At 54.5% G+C, this 27,131-nt stretch overlaps 1 protein-coding gene across 4 annotated transcripts in view; it reads left to right on the plus strand.

The window, feature by feature from the left end:
• The first annotated feature begins 1,150 nt into the window (after window positions 1-1,150).
• The window catches only part of Smarcd3 (SWI/SNF related BAF chromatin remodeling complex subunit D3), a 32,864-nt gene continuing 6,883 nt past the window's right edge, over window positions 1,151-27,131 (plus strand). The window contains exons 1-2 of one of the 4 annotated variants that reach the window (XM_074060514.1): window positions 1,151-1,250; window positions 2,812-2,952. In XM_074060514.1, the coding sequence (XP_073916615.1) occupies window positions 2,914-2,952 (39 nt within the window). In that variant the 5' untranslated portion in view covers window positions 1,151-1,250; window positions 2,812-2,913. Of the gene's footprint in view, window positions 1,251-2,811; window positions 2,953-24,623; window positions 24,899-27,131 lie in introns of those variants that run through there. The other 3 variants (XM_074060521.1, XM_020170247.2, XM_020170248.2) reach the window with 3 other exon arrangements.

The following is a 27,131-nucleotide window of genomic DNA, read 5'->3' on the forward strand; positions in this document are numbered from 1 at the left end:
GGGGAGTTATTATTAGATGGGTGCAGAGCTCCAGTTTGGGATGATGGGAAGGGCTGGAGATTGCACAGCAATGAGAATGTAAATTACAACAATGCTAAGTTTTATGATATGGTGTTTTATCATGATTAGAGTTAAGACAATAAAACGGCAACCAAAAAAATAAAGTGTAGGGGGGGCGGTGGAAAAGCTCCATGTGTGTGCCCAGCCATCACAGGGACAGTCCCGCCCAGCCAGGGCTCAACCCAGTGCCCTAATTGCTATGGTGTGAACAGAGTCACCAGGCTCTGGGACAGAGGGAGGGGCTGAGAGGGCAGACACAGCCTCTACCACAATTTCTTACTGTCCGCTCATCTTATCCTGGGGGTCACCAGTCCCTCTGCCCCAATGCCTGGCAAGCTTATGCACCCCCACTTGATCTCCAGGCTGGTTCCTTTGTTCACTCTGCCCCTTGCCTGACCCTCTGGGCCCATTTCTTCTGCAGAGAGGAGTTGCGCCCCATGGTGTACCAGGCACTCTGCTAACTGGGGTCTGGTGGTTTCAGTGGGAAGTCTCAGAAGACCCGGTGGAGTGACCAGAGCTAGACTCCTCTGGCTCAAGGTTGGGCGAGGGCTTCTCCAGGTCTACCATAGTCCCTCCAAAGATGCAAAGCTCTGCTAGGCCTTGATTAGATCACAAGTGTTGGATGCTGGCAAAAAGGGTCAGTTGCGATGAAGACTGAAGTGTTGAGTGCATAAACGCTGGAGGGTTTCATTGGTGCCAGTGCAGCCCTGAAGCCACACTCTCTCCAGGGGGGAGTGTGAGATGTTCACCGGGATGGGACAGAATACTGAGGTAGGAGAGATAGAATGCTTCTAGTGTGAATCTGTGTGTGTGCACACCTGTGTGTATGCTTGCCCATGGGGGGAGGAGGTAAGGTGTAGGCACTGTGTGCAGCCACCGAGGACGCTCTTGACAGTGGGCATCCAGATTCAGGTACAGACCTGTGTGCACATCTGTGTACAGGCTGAAGATCACCGTGGGTCTGGGTCTGGCAAGGGTCCGCCCACGGGGCTGGCGATCACACTGCCTGATGAATGGGGCGACACTTCCTGCTCCGATCCCTAACTCATTATTAAGCTCCTCGCTCTTTGCAGACGCTCCCTGCGCCTCCCCCGCTCGCTCGGGGCTGCAGCGGCGCAGGCGCCGGGCCGAGCGGAGCGCTGAGCGGGGAGCGGGCAGCCGCGCTCCGGGCCGGGGTCTCGGGGGAGCAGGTGAGCGTCCAGCGCCGCGCGGCCCCAACGGCCCTGGGCGACGCCGCCGCCCGGCCGCTGCGCCAGCGCCCCCGCCTTCCCTGCTGGCAGTACCCGCCTCGCCTCTGTTGGCATCCCCCTCCTCCCCCTGCCTGGCATCCCTCCTCCCCCTGCCTGGCTGCCTGGCATCCCTCCTCCCTCTGCCTGGCATCCCTTCTCTCCTGCCTGGCATCTCCCCCTTCTCCCTCCTCTCTGGTATCACCCTCCTCCCCCTGCCTGGCATCTCTTCCCTTCCCCTTGCCTGGCATCCCCCCAGTCCCCTTGCCTGGCATCTCCCTTCTTATCCCTTGCCTGGCACCTTCCTCTTACCTGGTCTGTCCCCTTTCCTACCTGGCATCTTCCTCCCCTCCTTTTCTGGTGCCCCACCTCCTGACTTTCTTCATTCCCTGTGTCTGGCATCCGCCCCAACCTGGTACCTCTTTCTCCTATCCTCGTCTTGTACCTGTCCTCTGGCTGGCAAAGTCCCACCCAGCTCCCTTTCTGACACCTCCTCCCCCTCCCTGTCTGCCACCCATCCCTTCATCCACTACCTAGTACCTTCCTATCCTTCCTCCACCTGCATCCCCTCCTTCGCCTTGTCTGGCACTCTACTGCCTGGCACCTTCCCTTCCTTCCCTGTCTGGCACCACCCTCCTCCCAGTTGCCTGGCACCTCCCTCCCTCCTAGCACTTTCCCCACCTGCTCCTCCTGGCATCCTTGCCCTCCCACTCTCCCTGTCTGGTATCCCCTCCCTCCTTCCTACCTAGCACCTTCTTCCCCTGCCTGGCACCTACTCAGGCCTCACTTGGTATCCTCCTCCCTGGACTGCCCTCTCCCATTCAGGTTGTCCCCCACCTACTTTCAGGGCCCCTCCCCAACCCTAGCCCTGGACTGGTTACCCTTCCCCTGTTTGCACCTTCCTTCTCTCCTACTACACCATCCCACCCTTCATGGTCCTCAACATGGCCCTTTGCAGCTTCCTCCCACCGCCCCCCTCATACCTATAGTACTGTGCTCACCTGAGCCAGGGACTTCAGAAGTTGGTTCTGAGCCTGCTCTTCCAGCAGGGAGCAAAGCTGGGGGGTGGGGAAGCCTCGTGGGGGGGGGGGCGGGCAAGAGGCTCTGTGCACATGGGAGGGCCAGAGCAAGTTGCTGATTAAGTGCAGACGGACCACCTGCCTGCCACTCCTGGTATTGCCTGACACCAGTTACCTTCCTGACCAGACAGTCTCCTTCCCTGGAAGTCCAGCTCTCTCCAGCTACCTATTTCTTTACCCCCAAAACCTTTGGGGCCTGGCCTCTGCCTGGGGTCTCAGCTCTTGTCTTTCTAGTTCCCATCTGCATCTGGCACATACTAACCCACCCATGCCCTTCCTTGGGCCACCCCAGCCCCAGGCTGGCCCCTTCCTGCACAGCTTCTTATCTTCTTTCTCAGACCTCCTTTCCAGGGAGTGGGGCTTCCTCACTAGCTTCTCCAGGTCCTTTCAAATCTGCCCTGGGGTCCAGAGTCCAGTTCGCCTCTCCCACCACCCTCTCCTTTCAGATCCTCCTCAGAATGGCCCTTGGCGCTGCACGCACAGCAGGCTCTGGACCAGGGCACCGAGGTGGCACTGGGTGACTCCCCAGTTGCAGGATCCTGCTATCTATGACTCCAGGCCTTCAGCACCTACCCACCGTGGTACAGGTAGGCGCTTCCTTCCCTGCCAGCCCAGGCAAATGAGGGCCTGTCACCCATGTGGCCCCTTAGCATGTCTGTCCCCTACTGGACCCCTGAGTGCCCACACAGTGCCTCTCCTCATCTCCCTGATGGTGGGTGCCCTCTCCCTGATCTGCTGACATCTGTCATTTTTGCCCCTCTCTCCACTTGTATGCTATGTCTTGCTAGTGTCACCTCCTAGTGTCCCGAGATCCTGCCTCTCAAAGTCACTCTAAACCAGGAATAAGAATCTGGATTTTTCCACATCCTCCCACCCACAGACACCCAGACACACCCCATCTCTCTCTGACCTGGGCACAGGCATATTCGTGTGTGCCCATCCTCAGACACACTCACACTCAAGTGTGCCCACACCATGTGCTCTCTGCTAGCTGGAAGGAATCTGCAGATCTCCTGGCACAACTTGAGCTCAGAACCTGTGGACATGCTGTGCAAACCTCAATAAGTCCTCAGGGTCCAGGTCGGGTTGGAGGGGGCGAGAGGGGGTTTCACCATGAAGGGGTGGCACTGGCTCTGCTCAGATGCATTATCTCAGGGTATTAGACATGAATTGGACCCTCCTGAGCTTCCTCCCCAAAGATGAAAAGGAGGATGGCTTGGCTTGTCCCACATCTGTGCCCACTTGTCCAGAGGGACATGTTAGGGCTTGGACTGGAAAAGCCACTTGCCCAGTGTCCCCGCCATTTGTGGGAAGGGGCTACAGGAAGTGCCACAGAGGGAGCAGGCCTTGGGCTCTAAGGAAGAGGCATAAGGACAGGTGCAGTTTGAAGTGACTCTCAGGAGACAGCGCTGGGAAGGTCTGGTGCTGTGGAACACGGGTGAACAGAACGAGGCTACTGGTTTCTCAGAAGAGGGCAGAGGAAACCACCCCCCAGCCGGTGCCCTCTCTCACCGTCGCCCCTCTAGTGCTTGCTGAGCCCGGGTCCAGGGCAATATGATGCAGGCCTCTGGCTTGCTGAGTAGCCCTCGCCCGGTCCAGAAGACCACACAAGGTGGCAGTGAGCACTAGTTGCCATGGAAGCAAGCACACTAAGGGCGCGCCCAGCCCCATACCTGAAGCCCAAAGCCTCCAATCTGAGGTCCCACCCCCTCCCCACCCCCTGGCCTGCACCTCAGGGTGAAATGGCCTGTACTACTCGGTCTGTGGTGACTGGTTTTTAATGCAAATTTCTCAAGAAAGGAGGTGAATAAGTGTATTCAGCACGTCCATTGTGGAGCAGGTACTGTAAGGTTCTGAGGATGGAGACCAGGATGAGTGAGGAGGGGGAGGCTGGCTGAGAGGCTGCTGAGGTCCCTGGCGGGTACTCAGGCACTACATTTCACATGGTGAGGCCTGGGAAAGGGCAGCCCATTTGGATTTAGCTCTATAGGCAGCTTAGCTATATGGGGGCCCCAGCAACAGCAGGCAGATCCCCCCATCCCCCCAGCTGCTCTGAACCTTACCTGAAGGAGGTGATTTCACTGAAAGGATGGACTGTAGGGGAGGGGAGGAGGCCTGAATGTCTGGAGTTGGGGGTAGCAGTACCTCCCAGTGACACCTGGTCCCACAGTGGCCTCTGGTCATTGGGCGATTCCTGGGGAATCAGGTGCCCGAGTCACCCATGGAAGCATGGAGCACGTTTGGCATTTGATTTTTGGAGTGGCATTAGCATAAAACCGCCCTTCATTCAGGGAGGTGGCAGACTCCCATTTGGATGCTGAGGAGCCCAGTTCACGTCTAGACGGTGAGCCCGTGCAGTGGGCTCAGGCGTGCAGCAGCTGCAGGCTGTCGTGCCCTGAGCGCTCTGTCATGGTGTGATTGCAAGTGAGGGCTGGCTGTTAGAGAGTGTTAAGTGGCAAAGGTAATGAGCTGGAGGTGTCCCTGGGAGGAGGCTGAGCTGCTGGAATATGGATGAGTGAAGGACCCTGGGCTTTCGCTGGATTCTAAAGCCTTTGGCATTGCTACAGCAGAGAGGCCAGCCTCAGGCCATGGCCTGCTCCTGGTGGGCACTTGACCAAGGGACCTCTTGTGGGGACCATAGCTGTTGTCCCCCAGGGTTCCTTGGTCATGAGGGTTGCAGGAACCCTTGGTAACTCCTAGGGTCTCACTTCAGCAGAGCTACGGTTTGTTCAGGGTAACACCCTCTATGGATTTGCTTGCTGAGCTGTGAAACTAGTTTCTTTGTGACCTAAACTTACTTCCAGGGAATTTGAGAATGTGCCTCATGAGCTCGTTCCCCACACATGCCTTTACTGGAATTTACAAACTTGGATCATCTCCCACGCGAACCTTTTCTCCAGACTGAAGAACATTCTGGGGCCTGGAGTGAGGAGCAGTACGCTGTGAGGGAGGAGACAGAAGTGGAGAGGTGACACAGGCAGATCTACTTAGACTCTGCCTTGGTCCAGAACAGGCTTAAGGTAGTTTGTAACACACAGATGAGTGGGAAATCAGGAAGGAGTGCAAGTGGAGTAAAGAAAAATGTTGTACCTCGGTAGGCCAGTGCACAAAATGCAAGCCCTGGGGTCCTGCGACCCTGCTGCCATGAGTCACCCTATCCTTAAGATACAAAGCAAACCGCTGTGACTTCTCTGGCCCTGTCTCCTGCCAAATCGTATGACAAAATTAAGCAATGTCTCCAACAATGTCCCAACAGTTTCTGAGAGCTAAGGTAAGGATTGGTGCAAACTGTCAGGCCATATAAGTATTGTGTTTCTTGCTTAATCCGAAGATAAAATTTAGAGCAAGCAGAGGAAGGTATAATTATCTTCAAGTAATAGTCTCTAAGTGACTATTCACAATGACGTGTGATAAGCAGGGAGCAGCAGGAAGGTTTATCTAAAATTGAGAATTAAGTACAAAGTTGCATTCTCTGGGTCAGAGTAATGGCATTGCAGAGAATGACAAATTCCGTTAGCACACATGCCTAGTAACGCCCTAAATTGAGGAATAAGGAGGACCAGCTATGCTCCTTACCCTTTAGGCCCTCAGCCTGCTGACAGCCAGGCACAGAGGCCAGGGACACATTAACAGAGGGGGAGCTGGACTGAAGAAGGAGGCTGGACCCTAAGGCCCAAATGTAGAAGGCAACCCTGGGCCATAACCTGGGCTTGCTGACCTGAGGCACAGAAACCAGAGCAGGTGGTCCACCCCTCACACACTCCCCAAAAGAGCAGAGCTGGCCACAGGAAAACAGCCCTGACCTCAAACCCTTCTCCTCCCACCCCACCCAAGAGAGGGACTTGTTACACAAGCATCAGACCCTTCCTGCCTTGTCAGACAGAGCCTCCTCCCACAGGGAAGAAAGAAGGGTTATTCCAGTCTTCTCTCCTCGGGATTAGAGTAGGTGTTTCCTTGTAAACATATGCAGACCAGAGGCTAGGGTCCCCTCAGCAGTGATTTCAGTGCTCAAGTCTAGACCTAGAGTGACCTTTGACACTATCCCCTTCCTTTTCTCTCTCTTGGGACAACTTCCATGTCCTTTCATTGGGTCTGTTTCCTATATGTATAGCCCCATTCCTTTACTTCTTACTCCCCGTATCACCTGCCTAGCTCACATCCCTCACCTTCTCCCAAACCACTGCAATAGTCGCCTAACTGGGATTCCCCTCTACCCGGCCCCCAGGGCAGCAGAGAGGGCTTCCTAAAGTGCACCTGATCCATTCAGGCCTGGCCTTTCCCTGTGGGCTATGAGCTACTGCCCTCACTCAGGGCCTCCTGCCCCCAACACCTTTCCTCATTCCTCTCCTCTACCTAATTGCACTCAGTTATGAGTCTCTTCATCTAGGAAGATTTCTTTCACCCCTGATCAGGAGTGTAGCACACACTGAAATTTAAATATTTCATTGTAGTCTCTTTAGAGGCATGAACTGTATTCTGTGCTTTTGCTTTCTTTGCCTCAGTTTCCCCTCACTCCCACTTCACCGCCTCCCTCATTTTACCCTAGTATCTTCCTTCAAAAGAAAACCCTAAGGCTGGGGTGAAGCCCACATGCAGCCCAGTGGCAGAGCATGTGCTCAGCATGGCTGCATTTCTGCACGGTTTGGAGAAGTATTTCTGGAACAAAGGAGCAGAGGAATGAGGCAGCAGAGGGAAGGCCAATAGCTGACTCTCAGATCAGCCCGAGATCCCTTATAGTACTGTGGGCCTCACCCTATCTGCACCACGACCCAAAGTGGACTCCTGGCCCAGCCAGCAGGTCTCCTGCCTGTAGCTCCCCTGTCAGCGGGGCTTGCCATCTTCAAGCTCATTCTATCTTCTGGTGTAGCTGTGGTGAGCAGGAACCTCCCTGCCTCTGACCTTGTCCTGGACCTTAGATGTCACAGAGATTATGCCTTTTCTGGCACCCAAGACACCTGGCCACCACTCAGTACCTGCAAGCAATTCTCCCACATGACCAGTCTCCTCCCAGGAACAGCCAGCTCTGCCCCTCCAAACAGCTCTGTCCTGGGCCTGTGTTAGAAGGTGAGCTCTGCCCCCATTCCAGCCAGGCCAACATGGCTTAATCTCTGAGCTCAAGTGTGTCATGTGCGAAACAGGACACAAGGCCCTTCTGCAAGGGCTCAGTGTGATGTGAGTGTTCTGCATGAGGCCGGGCATGCAGTGACCGCTGAGAGTGACCCTGGTCACCATGGAAGTGACACCCTTGTGGCAGGTGTCATCTGAAAATCTTGGAGCACAGAGCACCAATTCCAGCCTCTGTTCCTGCTGCCCTCATTGCACCATTGGCCAGCTAGAAGTCACCATCCCTGTCCTATACTTCTCAACTCTGACGCTGAGTCATCTTAATTTTAGTTCACTTTTCAGCCAGCAGTTCCCATCCAGTCTTTCTGTGCAATCAGAGAGGTCCATCTTCTTTGCCCTTCATAAAGTTTGCCTGTTCTCCCCTGTCCCCCGTCCCCCGTGGTGCTGGGGATCAAACCCAGGGCCCCTTGAATATGCAATAGGCATGCTCTCTAATACTGAGCTACATCCCCAGACCCCCAAATAAAGTTTTAATTGGAAAAACACAAAGATGAGCCAGCAGGGCCTGGGAGAGAGGCCCACAGGCTTCCAGGGACCACTCTGGGTGAGCTGTGAACAGATTTGATCCAGTTTCAGCAGCTGCATCAGCAGAAGGGGCCCTGGTAGGTGGGCTTGGAGGACACACCCACGGGAGGGGGGAAGAGATTCTGGCCAGGTGGGGACTAGGTCAAAAGAGGAGAGGCTGAGCTCCAGCTTAGGTCTGCAGATGCCATTCCATACCCCACCCCCCAGTGGGAAGCATCATTGTGATTTCGCCTTTTTTGCCTCAGTTTCCCTTTCTAACCCCCTCCCTACCACCAACCCAGCCCCATTTTACCCAGGTCTCTTAGTTCAGAAGAAAACCCTGACATACTTTTCCATGGGTGATGCCCCCCACCCAGCAGATCCCCTGACCCCACCCTCCTTCCTCAGTCACACTCAGGTCCTAGAGCAAGACTCACAGTTACCTACAGGAAGTAGGAGAGCCCAGCAGGCAGGGAGGAATAATAGCAGCCAATGTCACTTGAGAATCCATGTGAGCTTTAAGAATGTCACGTGGTTTAGTTTATTCTCACCAGGGCACTGGAGTAAATGCAGTTATAATCACTATCACTTTTAGGGTGGGAAACTGAGGCACAGAGCAGTTAAGTAACTTTCCCAATTGTAGGGCAAGAGTCCCAGCTGAGGTGTTTCCCCATGCGTGGCCTCCTGGCCCAAGCAAGCCCAGAGTAACACCCTGTGTAAGAGATCCCAGACCTTCTTCCTTATCCCCAGCACCGAGGCACAAGGTCAAAGGTTATTTGCCATTGTACACAAAGCCCATGCCATGCTTTTATATTAATTGCTGGCCCCTACGAGCATTTGGGTGCTCAATCTCTAAAATATGGAGTGGGGAGGGAATGTGGTGAACTGGGAATGTGTCCCTTGAAACGGACCAGCCCTTCCTCAGCTCCCTCTGATGACTTGTGTTTTTAAGAGATCTTGGAAATCTGACTTTTTACATGAAACCTCCCAAATTTTAAGGTTGGCATCTAATTAAAGTGTTTCAGACATAGTGTGGGAAAAGGAAAACCAATCAGCCCTACTCAGTTTGTGTCACCCACCTTGAGCCCTCCTTACCCTGTCACCTGTCACCTGTCATCTCTTCTGTCTCTCAGCCCAGAATCCAAATCAGCATTTCTCACCAAGAACTCAATGACCCCCAGGTGTCAGTGACCCCAGCTTGACTGTTAACCTTGTGTTAACAGTTGCTATCCCTTCTTGTCAAAAATGAAATTAGAAACAAAATGCAAAGTCTAGTCAAAAACTCAAGGATCCTCCCCCCAAAAAAGATTGGGGGGGGTCCCCTTTGGAGAAGCACCATTAAGTTAACCCGGGTGCTAGTGGAGAGCCCCCTCTCAGCTAGTCTGCAAGTTAGACTTGGAGCAGTGACTCTAAGGGAATTTGGGCTCTTCTACAACCAAGGTCAGATGGTGACCTGAAAAGAACAGTGATCTTGTGGTCAAACAATGGGAGTTTGAGCCCCACTTCTGATAATTTGCTGCCTGCCTTTGGGTCAATCATGAGAGACCTCTCTAGGCCTGTGTTCCTCTCTTTAACATGGATCTGGTAATATCCATCCCTTCAACTTCCTGGGGTGTCAGAAACCACATTAAGTAATGCACCTTGGATGGTCTCGGGCTAAGCTCCATGGAGACATGTGTGCAGTTGGAGGTGTCTGACAGTGTGTCTCTCAGTGTCTTTAGGGTGTGACACATAACTGGGCTGGCTGGATACTGTACTGGTAACTATGTAACAACTGGCTCTACAGCAGAGCTCTGGGCAGCAGGCCTCTGCTTTGCATCGTTTGTTGATGGCTGTGGCTTATGTGCTCCCACACTAGGACTCTAGCTCGTCTCCGGCTGGATGCTACTATAAATGAGAGCATTTGCTAAGAATTGAAGATGAGTCTCAAAGGGCATAGCTCAGTCTAGAGAGGAGCTCTGTCTTGCTGTCCATCCTTTTTTCAATACATTATACATTAGGCAAAGACTTGGATGAAGACTGATGGGCATGCTTCCTGCGTTTATGAATGATGCACAGCTGGAAAGGATGGTAAATAGACTGGATAACAGAACTGAGAGTCGAAGGCTCTCAAGCAGCCAGAATAACAGGCTGACTCTTATAAGATGAATATTGACAGGAAGAAACCTCAGTGTCTGGTCCTGAGTCCAAAAAGGCAACTTTACCAGTATAGGGTGGGAAGCACGTACAGCTTCAAGGCACACTGCATCCGTTACCATTTTGCTGTTCACATTAACCCAATGAGAGGTAAGGTGGCGATGGTGATAGTATAACCATTTTAAAGGTGAAGAGTCAGGTTCAGAGAGGTTAACGTAACGCGGCACGTTTGTCCTCTTGTCAGTGGATGGTGGAATAAATACTCAAGCTCCATCTCTGTCCCCATGTCCTGCTCAGGTCGTGCTAACACAGCACGTGGTTCTGAGGTCTAGCTTTCAATGGCTTCAAGAGAAGAGAGACCATCCTGAGTCGAGAGGCCAGGGTGCCAAGTGGGCTGGCAGGCAGGTCACTTGAAGGTCAGTGTAGGTTGAATTAGGTCACCAGGGCTGCTGTAGCAAAGCACCATGGACTGGCGGCTTAAAGGACAGACATGGTCCCAGGGCTCTCTTGGCTTGTAGGTGGCCATCTTCTCCGTGCCTCTTCATGTCATCTGCCCTCTGTGTGTCTCTGTACCCCAATTTCCCTTTTCCTATAAGCACACCAGTCATAGCAGGTCCCATTTTAATGAGATTACTCTGTAAATACCCTCTCTCCAAATAAGTACTGAGGGTTCAGATTCCAACATAGGGATGTGGGGGGTGGGGTCACAATTTGGCCAATACAGAGGCCTCTAATAGCTGCCTTTAGTGTTTGGAATGTGTCTATGGAAGAGGGAAAGGATGAGCTCTAGACGGTTGGAAACTCAGGGAGGTGACTGGGGCTCTGGTCTCTAGGCTGTACCTGCCATAGGAGGCCCCAAGAGACAAGTGGATTTCCTGCCACTGTTGCAGCCCTTGGGCCTTTCTGCTGCTTCCCACAATTTCATGGATACAGCCATTCACCTGTCCTTGTTAGACAGAGGCCCTCTGAGACCCTCTGAGACCCACTTAAGGGTGACTGCCTCTCTGCACCATTCCTAACCCAGGCCCTGGACTGGCCTGGTGGATTCATCACAAGAGATCTTCCCCAGTATGCAGTCCATGCTCTGGGGTGGGATGCACCACTCTTCCCTACCATGTGCCTGAAGCCACTGTCATCCTGGGCACCTCCTCCTTAGCTCCTGTGTATTTAGGAGATAAACCCTGTCTTCAGGAACCTGACCTTCAGCCCCCAAAGAGCTGATCATCCTAGGTCAAGGGAACGAGCAACATGTGCAAAGGCCCTGAAGTGACAGGGACTCTGAGTTTGGAGACTGGTGGCATCCTCAGTGTGAGTTTGGATTCTAGCAATGCAGTGGGAAACATTGTCAGGGCTTAAGCAAGGATGTACTGTGGTCCTAGTTAAGTTTTTGAAAAGATCACTTTGGCCCTGATATGGAGAACAAGTTGGAGAGAGATGGGGTAAAGAGATCAGTCCAGAGGAGAGTCTGGCCCAGGGTGGTGAGGGGGGAGATGCAGAGATGCTGATGGGTGGGAGGTCATTTAGAGGTAGAACCACAAGCCTTGGCTATGGAGTGGATGTGAAGGCCGAGGGAGAAGAGGAGGATGCCAGTAACCATAGAACAAGGAAAACACGAGACCCTGCAGCTGGGCTCAGGCAGTTGGCCAGCTTGCAAGCTCTGGTGATGTAGCTGAGTGGGGAGGGGGATAGGAAGGGCATTCCTGTGGATAGAACTGCAAGTAGGCTTCAGGGATATGTGTGGCACATTTGGGAGTGCAGTGGAGGCCACGGGCAGTTGAGGTAGGGCCTGTGTGGACACAGGGACATGGTGTTTCTCTTGATCTTGCTTCCCAGCTCTCTCCCAAGACTAAAGTTATAGTTATAGCCTCAGCCTTGTTTTGAAACACTCCACCACCACCCACCACCTTGGCTTTTTTAAATTATTTTTTTTAAAGAAATACAGACCAGGCCCAGTGTCTCAAGCCTATAATCTTATCTACTTTGGAGGCAGAGATTGGAAGGATTGTAGTCCAAGCCCAGGAAAAAAAAGTTGTGAGACCCCATCTCAACCCATGTCTGGGCATGGTGGTAAGTGCCTGTCATCCCCAACTATACAGGGAAGCACAAATATGAGGATAGCAGTCCACGCCAGCCCAGGCATAAAGCAAGACCACATCTTAAAAATAACCAACACAGCTGGGTGCTAATGGCTCACACATGTAATCCTAGCTGCTTAGGAAGTTGAGATTAAGAGGATCAAGGTTTGAAGCCCGGGCAGTTTTCAAGAGCTCATCTCCAAAATAAATGGAGAAAATGGACTGGAGGTGTGGCTTAAGCGATAGAGCTTGCTTTGCAAGTGTGATGCCCTGAGTTCAAACTCCAATCCCAATAAATAAATAAATAAATGCCAACACAAAACAGGCTGGAAGTATGATTCCAGTGGTAGAGTGCCAGCCTAGCAAGCAGGAAGCCCTGAGTTCAAACCCCAGTACTGCAAAATAAACAAAAAAAATCTAGCAGGAGTGTTCCAAACATTCTCATTTCCTCTTATACCTAAGGCTGCAGCCCCTACTGGCTGTGCAGCGTTGGGCCAGTCATTTCACCTCCCTGGGCCTCAGGCTAATGGTTGGACTTACCTGGCAGGGTGTGCGAGTGTTCACTGAAATGACTGTCCTTGTTGCTAGTTTTAGACTTGACCAGGCTCTGCCTGCCACCTGTCCTGCCCTTCCTGTCATTCATGAGACTCTCACTAAGATAAGCATGGAACTTAGAACGCCTCTCCTCTGGCCCTCACAGAAGTGACCAGTATGACAAAAGCCTTCAGGCCAACAGCACAGGGTACCAGCCAGGTCACCCGCCAAGTTGGGGCCTTTCCTGCAGCTGGTTTACGTTCCTGTACAAGTGACACTCTCTGAGACACCGTGTGTGCCTCGCTCATCAGGGACCATCCTTCTTGTTTCCTCTGCAGTGCCCTCCACTTGCACTAAGCCTTCCATCCGCCTGATCTCAAGTACAGTGGGGTGCTGGACAAGGGTTTGTGTGGTACCTGGCAGCACTCCTCACAGTGCCAGGCCTGGCTTGCTCCAGACGCCTCTGCCCATAGTCCTCAGTCTCAGTATTCTAGGCCCAGCAAGTGTCCTGTGGATTTTTCTGGAGACATTTTGGCTTTCAGGTGATTTGCTCCTGCATGGTTCCTGAGTGTTCCTTGCCTTCCCAAGTTGCAGGCCACAGGCCTTCCATGCTGTGACCCACCGCCTGCCTGCTGACCCAGCTCCTCGCTATTCCTACAGGGAAGCCTCACCCAGAGGCTGCCCGAGCCCCCCCATGATTAGTCACTCTGTGTAATCACTTGGCTGGCTTCTAGGAGCTGTGGCTGACCTCACACATGCTCCCTCCATGGCATTTGTGTGCTCTATAGCTGAAGGACTCTGAGGGCCCCTGGTTCCTCTGCCCTGCTAGCTAGGGTTGGTCAGTGCAGGATTAGCCAGGCCCTGAGGTAAGGCAGGTTCCACAGCAGTGGGGTGTGGGGGACAGGTGAGCAGTAGTATCAGGGAGCTGCTACAACAGCTATGTGTTGGTTAGGCGGCCACTCCACTAAGCTTTGCTCTGGCTCAGCCTCATTGTGCCAGTCTTGCACAAGAGGAAAATGCAGCTCAGGCAGGTCAAGGAACTCACACAAGGTTATGGTCACACAGTATTGAGCCAGCTGTGAACCCAAAACTGTATGCCGCTAGAGCTGAGGTTCTCAGCCATGCAGGTTCTCCCTCCAGAGATGGGGGACAATATCTGCTGGCATTTTGTTGGTATTAGGTAGAAGATACCAGACAGAGGCCACAGATGCTTCTAACATCCTACAGAGTACACGACAGACCCCCACAATACCAAATCATCCTGGGGCTAGGAGTGGAGCTCAGTGGTAGGGCACATGCTGGCATCCTACCCAAAGTGCCAACAGTGTCAGAGTTCAGAAAGCAGGTTCTAGAGCTCAGAGCCATCACACCGGCAACCTGCAGAGATTCCACCCAGGGCAGCAAATGAAGGCCTGGAAAGGGACAGGATCTCAGAAGAACTAGAGTCACGGGTAAGGCAGTGAGGCCCAGCTGTCAAAGCCCTGGCCTGAGACAGACAGGCTTACCAAGTTACAACAGCCAAGGCAAGAGTCTGGCCCTGGGTATGAGGCCGGCCTCCCTGCCACCCCCTGCCCATCAGTCATAGAGGAGAAGGGAGATTGCACTAGCCAGCCTTACTTACGGAGCTCTGTGGAAGCCCAGGGAGGTGCACCAAGAAGGTCCAAGGCCCTGAGGACAGTCCCTGAGGACAGTCCCCATCTGTCTCCTGCTGCTCGCCCGTGGTGAGTCTTCACAAGGCTTCTCGAATGCCATCAAAGCATTTGAGCCCAGGAGTGAAGCACTGTCTGCTGACATCCAGGCTTTGCTCTGCAGGGACACAGGGGAGATGCCGAGCCTGGCTTTGACCATGAAATCCTCGGTAATGGACAAGCCTCATAGGCCCCATCCCTTCTCGGTCATTGGTTCCCCAAGAAATCTTTGGTCTGCTTCCCATACAGAACCTCTTGCTGTTTATATCACTCTGCCCTTCTTGAGGGCCAAGGTAGATCCTCTGAGTTCTCCAAACCCATGGCCACCTGGTGCTGTCAGGAAAGCGGGACAAGGTGGAGTGTCCCGGGGGCCCCAAGTTTCTGGTGGACTGAGTTAGGCAGGTGAGGGACAGGAAGGTGTGTCTCTGTGATGGCCCCTGTGCGTGCTTCCACACAAGTTACACAGATGCACGTGTGTGTGCACCCGTAACCCAGGAGGAGCAACAGTGAAAAGACAGGTGTTTGGGGAAGGTGGAACACGCCCGTGTGCATGGGTCTGTTACTGTCCCCAGCATGCTTTCTGCAAGGTGACGATGGGGAGGTAGCTTGAGTGAAGGAGAAAACCCAGGGAACTTGAGGACAGAAGACCTGATTTTTAGCCCTATCCCACCCCAAAGTCACATGGCTTCTGAGAGCATTTTCCTTATGTTTAGAATGGGAATCCTACCACGCACCTGAGAGGGTGTCTGGGAGCCTTAGATGGGTCAATATGTGGAAATGTCTGGTCAACAGCAAAGTCCTCTACAGATAGACAGGATGCTATTATTCCCATGGCAACAGGCTCAGATTGCAATCCTGTCCAGCCTTTGGAAGTGTGCTGGAGATCCTGACTTGATTTCAGTGTGGACTTCGTCACCTATTCCTTTGGTTTGTGGGAGTCCTTACTGGGTAGCAGAGAGTGGGAAGTTATCAGCCAACAAAACAGATAAAAATCCCTGCTACTTTGGAGAAGGGAGAAGTCCTCCACTTTGGTGGAGAAGTTACACATTGACATAATAAGTAAGTAGATTGAGTATATAGACTAGTGGAAGGTGTGTAGCACTATGGGGTAAAATGAGCAGAATAGAAGAGATAAGGAGCTTGGAGTGGAGGAGGAGACTATAGGGCCTCATGCTTGCTAGACAGGCGCTCTACCACTTGAGCCACTCCACCAGCCCAAGGAGCCTGTAGTTTTTAAGTGAAGGGTACAGATTGTAGTGGTTGAGAGGGAAATAGTTGAACAGAGATCTTTGGGAGGTGAGTGCTATGCAGATAAAGGAAGAAGAGCTTCTGGAGCAGAAGCAACAGCAGGCTGAAGACACAAGCTGAAAAGTACCTGACATTTCCAAAAAGCCACAAGGAGTCAGGAGGCTGGGGCATAGAGAAGAACAAGAGAGGCAGAAAGTGAGAGCAAAGGTAGCCGGGGGTGAGAAAGGGACCAGATCCTTGAGGACCTTGGCTCTTACTGGGAATCAGAGGGAGAACCCTGGGAGAGTCCAAGCACAAGAGTGATCCAATGCATCCTTTTTTTATTTGTGCTTTAATTTTTTAAAACCAACTTTGTGATTTTTATTGATAGGTGACAACTCTGTAGTAGATAGCACAAAACTGTGCACCATTAGAAACAAAGCAGAACAGGTAGCAGAATTATACAGCAGACTGAAGGAAAGACCAATCTTCAATATTTTGCCCATTTTTCATAATATGTACGCAAAGCACGCATGCAACTTGAAATCTTGAGTCCCTGTTTAGAGGATCACTCTGGTTGCCATGTTGAGAAGAGGCTGTTGGGGACAAGGTTAGAGCAGGTCACTTACTACCTTGTGGTTTGGACCAGGTGAAGAGGTGACAAGTGATTGGATTCTGGATCCAGAGCCAACAGGATCTGCCTTCTAGTTGGATGGGGGTATGAGGAAAGGACAGGATGATTTCAGGTGTGCGGGGCTGAGCAACCGGAAGGAAGGAAAGAGCAAGAATGGGGTGGAAGAGCAGGATTAAGTTTGGGTGATCTGATAAAGATCCAGATGGAAATGATGAGTCAACAATTAGATAGGTGAGTCTAAGGACAGGGAGAGAGGCACAGACTTGGGGGAAACCTCAGGAATTGTCAGTCTGTAGCTGATATTTGAAGTTGTGAGACTTGGTGAAGAAGTGAGCCTCTTGAGGCTCCCCAGCGTGAGAGGGAAGATGAAGAGCTGAGCTGTTGAGTGGCCTGAAGACGGGCAGCCCAGAGACAGGAGAAGGGAGAAAGAATTTCCAGAAGGACAGAGAGGCCCGCTGGGTCAAATGCTACAGATGGCTAAGTAAGACGAGGTCTGGGACCTGACGGAGACATTCAGAATGAGGAGGTCACTGGTGTCCCCAGCAGGGGCATTCTCAACCAGATGCTTGCCTGATGGGATTGGATTCAGGGAGAAGTGAAGATAGCAAATTCAGACATTCTTTTGAGAAGGTTTGTTGTGATTGGACAGCAAGCTGTGGAATAAGGTGGGTGAGGACTTCTCTTTCTATTGGAAAATGACAGCACTGTGTGTGCTGGCAGGAAGAATGCAGTAGAGACAGGAAGTTGATGGTATGATGATGAGGGAGTGAATTGCTAGAGAAGTGTCCTTGGGTACAAAAGAGACATGGGAGCCAGCACACAAGGGGATGGCCTGCTTTGGGCAGGAGTGCAGGTAACCTCTCTGCAGGAACAGAGGGGTACAGGTGGGGGTCTCTACAAGTTCTTTAGAAACTTCAGTTTTCCCAGTGAAGTGGGTGGTGGGTGGCAATGGCAGAGTGGGTTGGGGGGAGGCTGGAAATGGGAAATGTGGAAAACAAACTCCCTAGGTCATGTTCAGGGGCACAGGCACAGAGCAGGGAGAGGTAAAGCTGGATTTAGCTCTTAAGGAAGAGAGTCAGGATCTGTGCAAAAGAGGTTAAAATAGTAAGTTTTATGTTATGTGTATGTTACCACTAAGAAAAAAGGAAAGGAAGGAAGGGAGGAAGGAAGGGAGGGAAGGAGGGAGAGGTAGAAAAGAAAGAAAGAGGGGCAGGGATGTAGCAGCTTAGTGGTAAAGTACTTGCACTAGCTGCATGTGGCCCTGGGTTCAATCCCCAGCACTGCTGAAAAAAAGAAGTATGTGCAAGAGAGTCAGGAATGGTTGTGATGAAGGGTGTAGATCAAAGAAATGGACCAGAGGTTCCAGAAAAACCACAGGATTTGGGGGTTAGGGAGCTAACAGAATAACCTAGAAAGAAAAGAGATGGTCAGAGAGTAGAGTACATGGGACTAAAGTTGGGGACTACAGCTGCTGCAGTGTCTGGGAGATGATCCTGGAAGGGTGTGGGTAAGGGAGGTTGAAGGATCCCTCGAGGATGAGTGTTGGAGGAGCCCAGAGCAATGGGTGTGTGGACCCTGGAGATCAGCAAGAAGTAGTGCTCAGGAGGGTGACTGATGTGTACTTGGGAGGAGGCTAGATCCCTCCAGAACAAAGGCTCCATGTAGGAAGGCAAAATGCAAAACCAAGGGTCTGAAGACAGCAGTAAGGGGCCAGGAGGGTCCCTACCCCCACCTCAGGCCAGTGGTAGGAAGACTGGAAAAAACACAGCCCCAGCCAGGAGAGTTTTAAGGGGAAGCAGGTCCTCTGCAGGTAGTGCCCACAGGAGCGGTGGACCTATGAGAAATTGAGCTTATGACAGCTGTAAAGTGAAGGACATCAGGGGTCAGTGGAGATGGTAGCAGAGGAAGGAGTGCACAGGGCTTTATGGGACACAGGAGCTGAGGAGAGTCTGGGGTAAACGGGTATCATTAGACTAAACATGATCCCCTCAAGGCAAAGCCACAGAGGAAAGGGGAGGTCAGGCTGGTGGCAGAGCCCAGGGTCACAGTGTCAGGCCTGTGAGCTGCCCACCTTTGCCTCCTCCTGATGGAGCCAAAGTCGTCTAAAAGGTTGGTCCAAACCATGCTTTCCTGGGTTTTTTTGTTGTTGTTTTGATTTGGTTTTGGGAGTACTGGGGATTGAACTCAGGACCTCAAGTTTATACACAGTTGACTCTTGCTTTTAGTATATTTTTCAGATAGGGTCTTGAGCTTTTGCCCGGGCTGACCTCAGACTGAATTCCTCCTACCCCTACATCCAGAATACCTGGACAACAGATGCTCACCACCACACCCACTTGTTTTTGAGATAGGGTCTTGCTAATTTTTATCCAAGCTGGCCTCAAACTGCTGTCCTCCTAATCTTTGCCTCCCATCTCTGGGTATTTTATTTATATACCCACTGCCGGCTGCCATTGGGTTTAATTTCCCCAAAACAATTTGTAAGGAAATGCAGACAAATTCTTTCTCTGTGTTCAGTTTTCTTCTCTCAGGTGACATCCCAGATCTCAGCATGTAGTGACTGGCAGAAATCCCTCTAAGCAACTAGTCAGAGCAGTTACTGAGGCCTGTACCTGCCTGAGTCCAGAAACTTCCTGAGGAGAGCGGCAGGACGTTAGGTCACCAGGAAGACTGTCCTGACATTTGGGTGAGATGTTCAGGAGTGAGAAGGAGAACTGGAGGTGCTAGGATGGGGCCCCTCGGCAAGAGGACAGGGCAGAGGGCCATAGGCCTGCAGGGGTGGGCCACTGGAGGAAGTGCAGCTGAGAGGCTGCTGGGCCCAGGAGGGGTGGGAGATCCAGGGTCCAGGGCTGGGTGATGAAGGACAACACTCTGCACCTTCCCAGCATTCCTGGAGGTGGGAGTGGACAGCAGCACCCGCTGTCCACAGATGAGACCAGGCATTCCAGGAAATAGCATTCCCAGAACTGGACAGAGCAGCTTCTGGGGTCACAGGAAGCCACCAGACTGCTTCCCAGTCTGAGTCCTCAGCTCCACAGCAGCCCATACAAAGGACTCAGCCGGCATCTGCAGACAGGTCAAGGGGCAGGAAGCGTGGGACAGGGACTGGATGACTCCTCTGGAACCTTAGGCATTTGGGATACTGCAGGAGCTTGGAGAGAGGGAGGGCTTCAGCAGGGGAGAGGGGACACTGTGAGGACCGTGGCATCCCAAACCAAGGAGGCCAGGAAGCTGGCGTGGCTCCTAAACTCTCAAGGAGGGAAAGCTTTCACAGCAGCCCTGTGCATTTGGAGGCTATATATCCTCCCCACCCCACCCCACCTTGCTTTGGCCCTGGGTGTGTCACATCAGAGCCCCTGACTCTAACCAGAACTACCAGGTGTTTACCTAGAGGGATATGGGCAAGGAGTGAGGGTGACTCTGCATGACACATCCCTCCCTGGGTTTAACAGCCAGCAGGTGAGAGGTACTGCCTAATTCAGCCACCAATAAGGTCCTGCCTTGCTGCCCATAGGCAGAACCATGCCTGGGGAGGGACAGGTATAGCACCCACTCAGGACCCCATAGAAGCGCTACCCACACACCATCCCTCTCCTTATGGAAAGGGAGCCCAGCCTGTGGGGCTCCTGTTTTTGTGTAGCACCATAAGCTGTTGGGCGTGACCTGCTACAAGAGCCCACCTAATTAATGGTGGCCGTGAGGGGAATGAAAGAAAACTGGCTGTGAATCCAAAATATGCCGTCCCTCTGGGCCAGCGGGATGCTCAGAGCCCCAGAGGCCCAGCTCTGCGCTCCTCCTGCCACCAGCAGTTTCAGCCCCCGATGTTTGCAGTTCATTGTGTGCGTGGTGTGGGGGGGTGGGAGGGAGGGGTGTCAAGGAGCATCCCATTAGACTGAGCAAACCCACACAGGCAGAGAGAAAGGAAGACTGTTCATTCAGCTAACCTTTTTCATGCACCTGCCCACCCCACAGGACCCGGGGGACCCCACGGTAAGGTCTTTCCCTATTGGCAGGGGACCCACGGTGTGGTGGTGAGGGCTCAGCCAAGGTGTGGCAGAGAGAGTGACTCTGAGGAGAAGGGGGAGGGAACCAAAGTGCCCCTGAGGACTTCACAGAGGAGGGGGGTGACAGCTTCACTGGGTAGCAGTACCCACTTGCTGTGGGGCTGTGTCTCCATGTCTCTTTCCTCCCTTCCTCCCTTCCCATCTTCCTTCCTGGTCTGCATGGCTCCTCTCTGTGTTTTGGAATCCTTAGGTTTCAGGGCAGGAAGGGCCCTGGAAACCCCTGACCAAGTCTGTCCTTTATGGCTAAGGAAGCAGAGACCGGTCGAAAACAGCTACTCGCCCAAGGTCACACAGCTATTTGAGTGCCCTATTTTTCTGTTTTTGCTTCTTTCTGTCATACTTGTCTTGCACCTGTGTGTATGTATATGTGTGTGTGTGTGTGTGTGTGTGTGCACGCGCGTGCACGCATGTGTGCGCTAAACTAATACAGAAAGGCAAGGTCACATGCAGAAACAATCCTCTTCATAGTAGCACCCGGTGTCCTGGGCACAGAATCATTCTGACACAAGCAGGGAGATACACAGCTGCTCAGGCAGGGGAAGGGCAGTGGTGGGAGGACAGAAGAGAGAGGACTGTGTCTGAGCCCCTGGTTTGATCTTCCAAAGGTCCTGTCTGGGGTGGGGGTGGGGAGGATGGGGTGCAGAGGACCCTCCTCTTATCTCTGGGGGCTGGGCTTGACCCCATGGTCTAGCCAGAGTTCACCAAGACCTAGGCTTAGGCCAGACAGGGGTCCCTTGGCATGCCCCAGGTTTAGTAAGGGGGAGGGGGCACAGATCACAGAAGTCAGAAGTTCCCTCCCTGGGAACTCCAGGGGATCTCTCTCTACACACATGCCCCAGTAAAACTGGGATAATTTTATTCTGATAAGGAAGCTTTATTGCTGGGGGTGGAAGAAAAACGGGCAGGGAGAAGGGGTCTCTCCCGAGCTGTCCTTTCTCCCTCCTGTTTCCTTTGTTCCTCCCCTCCCTCCCTCCCTCCTCTCCCTTGCCAGCTTCCCTTTTCTCCTTCAAGCCTTCCATTCCCTCCTCCCCGCCCTCTCCTCCTCCGCTCCCCGCATCTGTGTCCCCTGGTGGGACCTCCACAGAGGGCGAGAGGGCGGGACTCTGGTCTCGGCTGGGCCTTAGTGGCCATCTTCCCGCAGGGAAGGAGTTAAGTCTTCCCCGCGTCCCTCCTCCCTTCTCCGCCTCCCCCGGCAGCCGCCGTGGAGTCCTGCAGCTGGGCCCTGGGCTGACCTTCACCGGGAGGGAGGCCGCAGTGCGCATGCCCAGGCCGGGGACCGGCGCGGGCGGAGGGAGGGCGGCGCGGGCCGGCCCGCCCAGGCCCCCAGCGCACCGGCGGCCGCCCGCTCGCTCCGGCGCGGTGGGGGACGAGGCGGCCGAGCCGTCCCGCAGGCCGCGGCGCATCGCTCCCCGCGTTGGGAGCGGCGCTTTGCCATTTGGTGCTGGTCGTGCTTCTTCGAGGGAAGGAGAGATGGGGGGACGACAGGGGGGACTCCGGCTCCGGGCGGCCGTGTGGCCGCCCTCACTCCAGACAAGCTCATGGCCTGCACCGGCGTGGCCTGCGCCCTGTCGGGCTGGAAGGTGTCTGGGCTCTCCTCAGGCCCCCTTCCCACCCGGCAGGTATCCTGGGCAGCGCGGCAGTGCCAAGCGCCCTGGTGGGGTTGAGCTGTTGGTGATCCCAGCCTTTGTGAAGAGGGAGCCCTGGCCCGGAGCCCTACGCTGGTGTCGCCCTGCCTTCTGGTGGGTAGGCTCCTCTGTCTGCACACACTTGACCGCCCCTTAGAGCGGCATGCAGACGTGTGCTGGCCGGCCTCTCGGCATGGGATGTGAAGTGACCAAGGTGTGCCTGTGTGTGCAAATCCAATGGCTCCTTGGTCCCTCTGGTGCTTGTAGCAGTGCGTGTGCCTGGTGGGGTGTGTTTGGGGGTATGTACTCGTGGTGTTATCTGTGCAGCACAAAGGTGTCTCTCAGAAGGGTGGCCAGGACAGCTTATGTGTGGACTTGAGTGGTGCTTACCAGTTCCTCCGTGTTCGTATCCAGACAGGCCTTAGTGTAACTACCTCTCACAACCTTCACCATCGCCAAGACCAGCCCCCTCAATAATGCCAGGAGTCCCCCCCCCCTTGTCCCGCCATCAGTCTTCCCAGCTGCCCAACCTCTGGTCCCAGCCTCAATCCTCTGTCGTCTTTTCCTGAGAGGTCTTCCCAAAAGTTGAGAATGCTAAGCTTTACACAAAGCCTACAGGTGTCTACCCCACCCCAAAAACCTCCTGTCTCTTCTTGAAGCAATCATAGTGGGTAGGGTGTCCATGGTGATCCCTACCTTTAGGTAAATGGCAGAGCACCAACTCCATCCACTGGCCTGTTGAGCTTTGCAGGCCTCTGTGACCAGGTTTGGGGGAAAAGTGGCTCTAACCTCAGGGCCCTAACCTCTTTGGGAAACCAAGTCTGACACACAAAGCACAGGGCACATCGGGCGTTAGTTTAGCCCAGTTCAGGCCCAGGGTAGATAGCCTTGGGCATTTTGAGAAGTGGTGCAGGGAAGGCTTCCTGGAGAAGGCGGGGCCTGGCCAGCTTTAGAGGGTGGGTGTGATGGGACAGGCGGAGAACAGGTGGAGGCACTGCAGAAAAGGAATGGCAGGAGCAGAGCCTCTCAGACAAGGGACTGAGTAGAGGGCTGGAGGTGAGTAGATGACCGGTGCACATCACCTCCCCAGTTACCAAAACCCACCTGCAGGACCTGTGGCTGACAGAGGCACAGTCTGTCCTCCTTGTAGGGATAGAGGTACGGCATCCTGGACCGGACAGATGCCCTTTTCGGCCTTTCGGGTTGACAGTGGGCGCCCAACCAGATCCCACGGGGAAATCAAGCTGTATGCAGAAAAGACTCCCAGCAAAACACTCCCTCTGTTCTTTGTCCTGACTTCTGAAGACATTTTAAAGTGTCAAGGGTAAGGACCCCCTAGCGTAATGATGAGTCCTTAGGGGCAACTTGAAGTAAGTGTTCCAAAAAACTCCCCAGGCATTGCCCCTCTTTCACCTGGATTCTGACAATTTATCCCTAACAGGTCCATAAACTTAGCCCACTGTTGTCCCAAAGCCCACCGGCTCCTCCTCCAGAAGGAGGAGAGAGGGGCGTGGTTTGGGGCATGGGCGGGGCCAGGGCTCAGCCAGGGGAGCTCGGGATTTTTGCCCCTCCTCCTTCCTGTCCTCCTTCCACTCCTGGGACTGCCAGCTTTCCTTCACATCACCCCTTCTGGAGTTCCCCACCCGGCACCCCTGCTTTCTTTGGGGTCCTGAGGCTGACCCCACCACATCCAGCTGCTCCCCACCCCGAGGCCGCCAAACCTGCTTCCCTCATACTTTCCAGCTATCCGCCCAAGCATCCACCCGGGCTGTGCGCCATCCCCCACATTTTCTCTTGCTGTTCTCGTGAGCCGATCCATGTCCCTTTTTTCGGAAATACTTCCCCTATTGCCCTCACTTTCTCACATACAGACAAACAAAGACTCACAAACCCAGAAATAGACTCACACCGAGCTGAAAGGCACAGGCCGTGTCCTGCCGGCCCCACACGCACGCTCGCGCGTAGGCACTGGAGGCTGTCGTGGAGGGAGGCACACAGACGAGGCGTTTGTGCGCGCACATAAACATCCACACCCACAGCCACTGCGCCGTGCCACCAAAGGGTGCGGACACACACGGCGTGCGAGACAAGGGCACACACATCTGCGGACGCCCGGGAACGCCGCCTTGCCCGGCACACCCACCGCTGCCGGCCCTGGGGCCGGAGCAAGGCCTCCTCCGGGCTCGGCTCCCCCCGGATTCCTTCCCGCGAATGTTTCCCTACTTGGCCTGCCAGGTCTCTGGGGAAAGGGCCTCAGAAATGCAGCAGGAGCCACTTGGGGGAAGAAAGTTGGAACTAGCTGTTCCCTGCCTGGCCCTGCCGGCGAATTCCCTAACCGAGAAACTATTTGCGGCGAGAGCCGGGTGGCCCGGCGAGCCCCCAGCCACCTCCCCTAGCGTCCCCTCCCCGCGCCGTCGCCCGCGGCCCTCGGGCGGCCTCGGCTGCAGCGCCGCTGCCCAGTGCCCAGCCGCCTAGCTGGTCGGCGCGCCCGGCGCTTATCTGCGCTGTTTGGACAGCGCGGGGCTCGTAGGCGGCTGCCGTGTCCCCGCCGGGTCCGCGGGCAGACCCCGGGCCGCCGGACTATTTCTGTCTTATCAGTGCAGGAATGCGGCAGCCGCGGCGGCGGCGGCGGCGGCGGCGGCGGCGGCGGCTGGCGGGCGGCGGCGGCGTGGGCCGTGGGCCGTCAGGGCAGCCCTGAAGGGGCCCCCTCCCCACTCCGCTCGAGTAGAAGTGTGAGAGAGCCCAGCAGGACTCAGAGGGGAGAGTTGGAGGAAAAAAAAGGCAGAAAAGGGAAAGAAAGAGGAAGAGAGAGAGAGAGTGAGAGGAGCCGCTGAGCCCACCCCGATGGCCGCGGACGAAGTTGCCGGAGGGGCGCGCAAAGCCACGAAAAGCAAACTTTTTGAGTTTCTGGTCCATGGGGTGGTGAGTGGGGGAAAGTTAGCGGGGGAGGGCGAGCGAGCTGGCTCGGGCTGAATGGAGGGATGATCGGGAGGGGCCGCCCGCGCGCTCCCGCTCTCCCACCCCTCTGGTGCGGGGCGCCACCGCCACAGCCGGGCCCCGGGACTGTGCCGGCGCCCTGGCATCCGAACACGTCGTCAAGCGGCCGGCTGGGGATGGGCGCGCGGCGGCCGGGAAGGGAGGCGTCGGCTCGGGCTCTTGTCAGGGGCTAGGGGTGGGACATGGGGCTGTGTCCCCCAACTGGGGGATCCCCTCAGTAGCCGACATGTTGTCTTCTGTTCTTTTCCTGGCGGGCCCAGGTGTCACCCCGACCCTGGGGGGGGGCTGGGGGGGGGGACGAAGACATGGCATAGGCTGGGCTAGGTTGCCTGCTGTCCCTGTTCACCCGTTGGGACAGTGTCACTCTGGTTGGATCTCCAGAACAAGGAGCAGGTGACCCTGGAGGCACTGTGAGCAGGAAGCTCTCTAGCTGGGCAACCTCTGCATCCTGGAAGGATAGCTCTGGGGGCTTGGCTGTGGCTTCTGCCCTCAGAGTCAGGGAGAGGCCTGCTCTAGGGATCGACCCCAAGTTAAGGGACCTGAGGGTCTCCTTAGCAGTCTCAGACACCAGAAGTTGGTGACCTTAACACCTCCAAGGTGTGAAAGAAAAGCTGGCGTTGGGAACATGAGGCCTAGAGACCAAAGGGACAACATTGCACTGTCCTGCCACAGGCAGGCTATGAGAACACGTGGGGAGCCTGAGAGAACCCAGGGATATAATGAAATGGGAGCCTGAGCAGAGTCAGTAAAAGGACCAGTTGGGAGGCAGGGGTCCCAGGACTGGGGATGGCTGATGGAGGGGGAAAGTGGTGGGGTGTACTGTGGCCAAATTTGGTTGTGACCCCAGAAAGGCACCTTGTTTATGAGGGAGGCTGGAGTCCCCAGAATCCTGTCCTCTTCTGGGGGTGGTGCTGCTGGCTAGCAGACCCCCTGGAGGCCTCTCAGTAAGTCCACCAGTATCTTTGGCCTTGGTGAATGGCAGCACCACTGATAGAGAGGAGGGCTTCCCTGAGGGAGCCTGTCCTCCAGACCCAGGGACCTCTGGAGACAACTTCCAGAGGCAGTATATGGACCAGTGGAGTTACCAGTCCTAATCTAGCTGCTTGGGGGAGTCACTTTAAAGTGAATCTCATCCAGTGGGCAGAGAGGCTGTACCCATGGATTTGAATATGGCCAACTTAGAACTTGGGTTCTCTGGTGACCGTGAGCCCCACAGTCCCACTTCCAGTGCCCTGTGTTAATGGGGAATGGCCAGGCCTGGGTTTGCCACCCTGGAGGCATGAGTGACAGAGGCAGATGGGGTGGGGGAGGCAGACACAGGAATAGGCAGGTTCCACTGCAGAAGAGATGGGCAGAGACAGCTGCTGGCTGGGAGTTCAGGGGGGTTAGCCTTAGACCAAGTGCAGTAACAGAAACTGAGCCCAGGGACATGGTCAGGGCTCTTCCTTGTGCCTGGGGCTGAGGTGGAGGTGTTTAAATGATGCAGGGGCCCAGAGTCTGCATCCCTTCCTCCTTAATCTTCCTGCCCCCTGTCCCAGTCCCCACCCCAGCTCCCCACCACCCCAGTCCCTGGAGCTCCTTCTGCCCCCTCTCTGTCTCTCTTCTGGGGTCTGGACAAGTGGGGTCCAGAACACTTCACTTGGAGACACTTGTACCTACCTCATCTATACCCTGGTAGTGGCCAGGGAATTCTACCTGGTTCATCTCCCTTTCCATGGCTACAGCCCACTTTGATCCTCGACTTCTGTCCTCACTGGGGTAGGGTAGAGAATGGAAATGGTCTGTGGGATGAGCCCTGTCTCTTATCTAGGCAGATAGGAGGGAGACATGGATGTATGAGGTGATGCTGCTGCCTCTGGCCCACTACAGGTCCCCTTTAGCAGTCCACCTCTAGCCTTACTTCCCCCTCCTCAGAGAAACCTGACAGGGTCTGACATCAGCCCCTAGGTGTCCTTGCCCTGCCTCCAGCCTTCACCTTGGGAGAAATTAAGATAGCAGACTAAGTCTGTGAAGCCGCTGGGTGTGGAGACCTGGAGTCGGCTGAAGGAAGTAACGTTTGAAGGGGCCAAAATAGGGGGCACACAAAAAGTGGGGGTGAGACAAGGAGGGTGGGGTGCAAGGCAGAGCAGCCAAAGAAATGGAGACTAGGAAGCAGAGA

This window comes from Castor canadensis, chromosome 2, assembly GCF_047511655.1.
Source record: "Castor canadensis chromosome 2, mCasCan1.hap1v2, whole genome shotgun sequence".
Classification (NCBI taxonomy): Eukaryota; Metazoa; Chordata; class Mammalia; order Rodentia; family Castoridae; genus Castor; species Castor canadensis.